Below are 8124 nucleotides of genomic sequence, written 5' to 3'. Positions count from 1 at the left end.
TTTCCTGGGCGTCAGTTGTCAGTTGCCCCATCTGGTTTAGCAGGGGTCCAACGTTGCCCTTGCAGAAGTAATGGGGAGAGCAGCAGCCCAAGCTGATTGGATTCAACTTAACCTCTCACAGCCCACGAGTTGGGCAGCCCTGTCCTAGATTAAGGTAATTAAAAAGAAATGCTGTGTTTATTTCTGGGGTGTAGGTTGTGTTTATTTCTTTCACTTATCCCCTCAATAATGTATTGAGTTGTATTATTTGCAAGAACCTTTCTTATAAACAATAATTTGGATTCAATATGATCCAGTAAAATTTTGAGTGTGCAGAAACATAGGGCTACTCCTTTCAGATGTATATTTTCCTAGCTGTATTTTTCGCTAAACAGACACATGCAACAGAAAAGCCTCCTGAATATTGATTTTAATTTTTTTCTTAACATTATTTGGCAATATTTGCAATTACAGTTCTTCCAAAATTAAGACAAAATTTTTCTTTTTAGAATAATTTGCAAGGAATTTAACATATAACTGAATAAAAAAATAAGTCAAACAATTCAAGATTAAAATGCTTGTAAAATTTAAAGCTACATAATGGCTTTAGTTTGATATAAAATTCACAAATTGCCATACATTTAATATAATATTTTTACTTATTAAAAATGTGGCTCTCAAAACAACTCTAGAGTCCCCTAGTGCACATAAAAAAAAAAGATGAAAAGCAGCAATTGGGTATCTTTCCTTCCACTGTTAATTACTAATTAAAATCTTAGCATAATTCATATCTATTTAAAATGATTTTGATTTTTTTTTAGGGGTTACACAAGCAAACCCTGCAAAAAAATACATATTATAATTAGCCAGTTTTATACCTCTCTTCTTTCATAATACTTGCATAAGGCCATGAGCCTTCACCAATTGTCTTCTTTATTGATGTTCTTCTCAAGGAATCCCTCTTCCATTTAATCTGAGTCATATGGAGTACATGTGCATTGCCTGCTGCTTAATTCCATTGAACATATAATGCTATTTTTTATCATTATGCAGGTATTCAATTAAAATACAAATATCTCAATCAGGTTTCTGTAATACGTAGAAGTTGAAAATCTCCTTCATAGGACTGATTTGGGAGTCCTAAAAGGAGAATTTAATTTTCTGTGGTTTCCAGAAGAAAACCAAGCAGATGAACTGAAAGTCCCTTTATGGATTTCAAATGTTCTTACATTTTTAATTTACTTAATGTCTTCATTATTGGTAACATCTTCAGTCGCATTATTCCAGCTCAATGTCTCCTGCATACAAGGTAATCAGTAGTATAGCAGCAAATCCTGTCAGTAAACCAGCATTCTGGATGAGGAAGAAGGTTAAATCTTTTTTCCTTCCTGTTACTTCTTCTCTTAGCATGTCATTCATCTCTGGGAACTAGAAGAAATATACATTTTTAAGTAAGCGTTGCCATCTTGTGGTAAGCATCTATAACTGAGAATTTCAAGTCAGTCATTGTAATGACAACAACAGATTAGAAATCCTAACAAAAAATTAGCAAAAGGGAGAAGTCATAGAGATAAGTCACCAAAACTCCTTTATAATTTCTGTCATTCAACAAATGTTCCTTTGCTGTCATCTGTCTTGTTGAGATGTCACCAAACTTCAAACCTCTTTCCCCATCTGGTTCCAGGAATCTATGGAGGTCTATCTACTAGGCCAGAAATCATTAGAAGCTAATCACTTCTTGCTAAATTATAACATTAAATAAAATAAAATGCTTCCAACATTGATATAATATTTACGTATACATAGGGTTTTGAACTGAAGCACCTGATATCAGTGAGATACCACGTAGGCTGATAACCTCCTGGAAAACCAGGGAAGTAGAAATGATGGCTCTGTGATGATGGCAGTGATAATTATCCCTTTATCACTAGTAACATGCACTCAAGGGACTACCATGCCATAAGGGAAGACTGATATATTTTTAAGTAGACATATGTAGTACTAAGAAAGAGTATGATCCTTCCAAATGAGGGAACTGGGCTTATTTAGTCTAGAGAAAAAAAGACTGAGGGGATTTAATAGCAGCCTTCAACTACCTGAAGGGTGGGGGAGGCATCGAAAAAGGATGAAGCTAGATTTTTCTCAATGGTGGCAGATGACGGAACAAGCAGCAACAGTCTCAAGCTGCAGGAAGGGAAGTTTAGGGTAGATATTAGAAAGAATTTTCTCACTAGGAGGGTAGTAAAACACTGGAACAGGTTACCCAGAGAAGTTGTGGACTCCCCATCCTTGGAGGTTCTTAAGACCCAGCTAGGCAAAGCTTTGGGTGGGATGATCTAGTTGGGTATGGTCCTGCTTTGAGCAGGGTGTTGGACTAGATGGCCTCCTGAGGTCCCTTCCCATCCTAATTTTCTATGATTCTAATTCCTCCAGCTTCCTAGCAGAGTCAATGGAAATGCTGTCAGACTGGATAATGGAATCCCCAAAACTTGAGAGACTCTCTGTAGGTACATCTACTCGTTCATTAATCAGCTGTAGTTACAGTACTTTAAGTTTAGTACCTGGATAACCAAGTACTAAATCAATATGCAGTAACTCATGCTACTGCGCAGTAGCTGTAGCACACAGGCTTTTCAAATGCTAACTGCACAGTAGCTTAATACTGCTGCGCAGTAACATACTAGTATGGGTTCTGCCCAGCACACTACTGCACAGTGTTATTAGACTACTGAGTACTTAGCGTCTCGTGTAGATGCACCCTGTATGACGATACGGCATTCAAGGGTACAAGTACTGCTTGTGGTAGCCAATCCAGGCAAAAAACTGCTTGTCCTTTCATAATCTCCAAAGTTAAACACTATCTTGACAGGAAATCCAACTCTCAAACAACAGTGAGGCCAGGGGAAGCAGAAGACAGAGCCCTTTCAGTAATCAATGCATCATTCTTCATGTCTTTTTCACAATAGCTAAAAATAACAGTGAACGAGACCATGCTTAGGCAAGACCCGATTCTCTGATACCGCCTTCAGACACTCACCCTCACCCACTCCTGCATGCCAAGAGACATGCACAGCCTCTCCCACCCACGTGTGAATGTCATTAATGGAAACAGAACAGAAGAGAGAACAGCAGATGAAAGAAATGAAGTTCTAATTAATCCTACCTGCCTCAAGACAGAGAAGAGTAGTGTGAAAATCAGAAGAGAAGCAGAACAACAGATCTCTGTTACAGAGCTTTCACAGAAAATACTTTCTTTTTTTTTTTCAGATACAGGGTTATGGACACAACCTGAAAACCTAGAGAGAATACAGAGTAACAGATGAGGCAGGTATGTTACCTATTTAATGGGCTTAGTAATTATGATTTTATGTTGAGACACTACATATGACAAATAATTCCATGATTTTTGCATGATACTCAGGTTATCTATTATTCATGTTACAAGAATACTTGCTTTATCATCTCATATGGTAGCAGAAGTGGAGGGATAGGAGAGAAAACTAGGGCAGCAGCCCTGGTTACTACCTTTGTGGAAGGCTGCAAAAGCAGCCACTATCACAGTGGCAGCCTGTGCTGTCCTGTGAATCTATGGCTAATCCAAGCACAGAGCTGCCCTGCTATACCTCTGATTTCATATAAAAGAGCATTTGAAGTGACAGGAAACTAAAAGCATCAGGAATGAAGTACTTCTTCTTGAGGCTACTAAGCTATTGCAAATAGTTTACTATGCTGGTTTTTCTCTAAAGTGACTTTTAGTGTTACCTGTGAAATCACAGGTTGTTGGGTCATAATTAGACTATAGAATTGAACTATTAATCAGAAGTGGAACAAAACTGTGGTGCAGCACCAGTGTCTCTTCAAACTCCAGGGAGAAAGAACAAGTATGTGAACCTACACTCACCATTCTGGTTCAAAACTCTGACGGCATTCTATTTGATTAACAACTTATGAGATTTTATAGGCATATATGTTCTTGCAAGATTTCAGTCTGAGATGGTGAAGCTTATGAATCTTAAAAGAGTTCTACCATTTTGTAATAAAATCTCAGCATAGGAACAATAACATGATTTTGCTACCATTGAATCCAAACTGTATTACTCAAAACCGACTCTCAGGTGTCAGTCTAAACCTGATCTGCAACTGAATGCTGCCTCCTTCACCCATCTATCCTATTAAGGCTTTATTTTTTTAAAACATAGGTAAGCTATGGGTCCTGTTAAAATCAGAGGTGGATTTTTCAGCTCAGAGGCTGAACAGAAAAAAAAAAAATAGGAAAAATTGTTAAAATATAAAACAGAGCTATTTTCTGTTTCCCGATGTTTAAAAACAAATTTGGTTTGGGTCAGTCCAAAATATTCATAATAGCCAAAAAGAAATGTTTCATTTTGAGGTTATTAACTTTAACTGTTTTTAACTCGTCAGTTTTCCCAAAAAAATTCTGTTTTGAAACAAAAAGTAAAAAAAAAAAAATTGTGAAAAAGTTTAAATGAAATTTCTGATGTTCTCAAAAAGTTTCTTTTTTTTCAAATCTGAAAATATGTAACTCCAATTCATAAATAGTTTTGTTTCCTCCAAATCTCCAGTTTTCATGACATATACTACTTGACAAAAATACTCTGCCTCAGTCTAGTTACAAGGACAAAATTTAGCTCATAACACATACTGAGTCAACAATTATGATAGCAAATTCATTCATTCATCCTGGAATTTTACTAAATATTCCGTCACTGCTATTATTGTTATTTTAGCTGAATTTATAGCACCAAAAGAAAAATAATCTAGGAATAACCAAGGTTAAATTGTCCCTAGGAGAGTTTCTCCTGGCAAAGTGAATGTCTGTACAATTTACTCTTCTGACAAAAACCACCGTCCTCCAGCATTGCACAGTGCTTTGCTCCTCCCTACTCCCAAGGAGACAATGTTTTGTCCAAGCTGGACTCTGCTACTCCAGCTAAGCAGGGAGCAGAATATGCCTCCCTCTCAGTCCCACTTTGTGCTGCAGGGAGACAAGATGATGCTGATCTGTTTGGGTCAGCCAATTAGGGCTGCCATCTACACTACTACCATCTGTTACCAGGCAGACTAAAGGAGTCTGCAGAGCAAGCTGAGATGTATGCAGAGGGGCCTCCTGGCTGTAAAGCAAAATTCTCTACTCCTCAGAGGCTCAGTATTTGAATGTCTGTTCAGGCATCTCCAGATAAATTCTTCTTTCAGGGGAACTCACCTAGGAGACTTCTCCCAAGTCATTTAAACATGTGTATACAGCCATAGCTCACAGAGGGAGAATTCCAAATTCTAGTGGATGGACCATTAATATGTTCTACTGTGAAAAGTCTTACATTCCTATGCAAAAATAAATTAATTAAAATGAACTGTATCTCACCATATCTGCCAGAGAAATGTACAGGAACATGCCACCAGCTAAAGCAAAGATGATGTGAGGAGCAAAATTGTTGCCCACTAATATGCCAAAAGCCAACCCAATGTAGCAGGAGCAGGCTGAAAGGAAGTTGAAAAACAAAGCCTGGCGAGTGCTCATTCCTGAATTAAGCAAAATGACAAAATCTCCTAAAAAAAACAAACAAAAAGGAAAACATATTTAGAAAATGATGTTACATGACTATTCTGGATCTGAACTACAGCAAGATCATACAAATGTTACAACCCAATGCTAACTTTTTTAAATTTATTTAAATACTGGAATATTTTTTTCAGTCAAAGGTAACTAGCAGTGTTAATCTGAAGTCAGACAGACGGCAGGGTCGAGTTACACTTTATAGACAAGCTAATTCAGAGATGCATAAAACTTTTGTAAGCAACAGCTCACTTCACAGCAGCGGCACGCAATTATTTTGGGCGAAGGGCCGCTTATTGAGTTTTGGCAAACCACTGAGGGCTGCATGACAGGCAGCCAGGGGCAGATAAATATTCATTTTCTAAAGTTTTTAGGGTCCCTGCAGGCCAGATAGAATGGCCTAGTGGGCTGCATCTGGCCCACGGGCCACATTTTGCCCACCCCTGCTTCAGAGTCTATGAAAGGACTAATGTGACTGGAACATTCCAATACAATTATTTGACAAACAACTTAATTAGTGCACATGCCTTACCAAGTTCATGAGGGAACTCTTCACATAAGATTGCTATGGATGTACTAAGTCCCTGAAGAAGAGACAAGGTAAAGGAGGCACCAATAGCCAGACCATCAATGAAGTTGTGTAAAGCATCACTCAGTGTGATCATCCAGGCAATTGTTCCAATCTCTGATAGTGCGGGTCCTTTAACACATTTACATGAGCAACTTTGGGCTTTTTCTTCCTAGAGAAACAGCATGAAAATGACATGAAGCACTAAACTGCTGCAAATAAGTCAGTTAATTTCATTTCCATTGTTAAACAAATCTGATTTCCTAAAAAGGTAATGTAATGCTTATCTTAGAAACCCATATTTTCTGTTGAAGGAATAGACACTGGCCAAGCAGCAGCAGCACATGCTTTTCCATAACACTGAGTTTATAAGCTTTGACCCAAATCACCTCCCCAGCTATGAAATAGCAGGTCACTGCCCTTCTGCTGAGACAGCTATCAAGGATGAAAATTTTGATGGCAGTTTTTACCATTCACACACCAGTCCACCAGAAGCTCCAATGACAGCACAATTTTTTCACATAGAGACTGATGGCTCTTCTGTGTACCAGCTACCCAAACTGGATTTGAATCATAAAACTGGAAATAAAAGGGGCTTGATCATGTAAGAGCCCCGATGCTCCTATACAGGCACACAAATACCATGGTGTTGGGAACTTAGTATAAGAGCCTAGACTTCCATTCAGCAACATCATATATCTTCTTTTTCCTGTAATTTTGCATTTTTGAATACTGCCACTCATATGCTTAAGGTTTAATCAGTAATTTTCCTACATGCTGATAAAATTTTCAAAGTTAAAAAATAGCTTACTAACAGTTACAGAAAGAATGAACATTAGGACTCTCAATTTTATGCTCCAGAAGTCAAGTATGTTAAAAAATCAGACACGACTTAATAATAAACAGTTCTGGCAGACAAAGAAGCAAATTACCTAAAGTTTAATGGGATATAAATAAATCCTTTTTTGAGAAAATTCTTATAGTCCAATCTGATAGTCTTCTCAATGTTTTCAGTTAATATTTATAAAGTAGTAGCATTCCAGGTGCAAGTACAATAATATTTTTACATAAAACAAGGAATGCTCTTGCAAATGAACTATTAGCTATTGCTTGTAGTTGAAATGGGTAAATATACATATTAAACAAATAGCTTTCTTTTTCTTTTAATATGCCTTAAAAAACCAACATACAGTATATTCCCATATTTTTGTCTACAAAAATAGACAAAATTGTAGAAGGTAAATTTTTCTTAATTACAAAAGAACGAATTTTTAATATGGTTTAATATTGATATATGAAAGATAAGAATAACTGGGAAATTATAAGATTAGTAAACGAGAGTCTACAATTAATAACTACATTATCTTAAGTAGCAATAGACCTGTATTTTATCCCAATCACCATATTCTTAGCTGAAATAATACAATCTATTATAGAAGGGTTATCCTGGGAAAGGACAAAAGTTCAAGTCAGGGATTTCTGAGCCAAATACTCATTACCCTACTGAAAACAGAAGCTGATAAAGCTTTGGCTATTTACAACAGATACCGTTGTGAGGGGGCCAGGACCCCGAGAGGCCAGGGTCGAGCGGGGAACCCCGGGGTTCCGCCCAACTTCCGGGTCGGGCCCCGGAAGTTTGGCCGGGAGCCTCACGTTTCCTGGAACTCGGACTGGGCCGGAACGGGACCGGCCCGGGAGAATAAAAGGAGCCCACCTACCCCAAGCAAAGCAGGACAGAGGCTCCAGCGGGAGCCTGCCCCGGGAGCTGCGGAGCCGGGAGCTGAGGAGCCGGGAGCTGCGGAGCCAGGTGTGGTGGAGCCAGGAGCCACGCGGCGGGAGCCGGCGGCGGCGAAGCCAGGAGCTGTGGAGCCAGGAGCTGCGGAGCCAGGTGCGGCGGAGCCGGGAGCCACGTGGCAGGAGCCGGCAGCGGCGAAGCCGGGAGCCGCGGAGCTGGAAGCAGCGGGGCCGGGAGCAGCGGGGCCGGGAGCCACGCAGCAGGAGC

At 39.0% G+C, this 8124-nt stretch overlaps 1 protein-coding gene across 1 annotated transcript in view; it reads right to left on the bottom strand.

Moving 5' to 3' along the window:
* Positions 1 to 1156: 1156 nt before the first annotated feature.
* Positions 1157 to 8124, bottom strand: part of SLC39A8 (solute carrier family 39 member 8) — a 74069-nt gene continuing 67101 nt past the window's right edge. Inside the window, exons 7-9 of the mRNA XM_019552625.1 lie at positions 6087 to 6294; positions 5363 to 5547; positions 1157 to 1407 (exon numbers count right to left, since the gene is read on the bottom strand). Coding sequence (XP_019408170.1) covers positions 1258 to 1407; positions 5363 to 5547; positions 6087 to 6294 — 543 coding nt within the window. The 3' untranslated portion in view covers positions 1157 to 1257. The remainder of the gene's footprint in view (positions 1408 to 5362; positions 5548 to 6086; positions 6295 to 8124) is intronic.

This window comes from Crocodylus porosus, unplaced genomic scaffold, assembly GCF_001723895.1.
Source record: "Crocodylus porosus isolate Cpor-Errol unplaced genomic scaffold, CroPor_comp1, whole genome shotgun sequence".
NCBI lineage: Eukaryota > Metazoa > Chordata > Crocodylia > Crocodylidae > Crocodylus > Crocodylus porosus.
The sequence above is the reverse complement of the archived record's forward strand: the minus strand, read 5'-3'. Positions and strand labels throughout refer to the sequence as shown.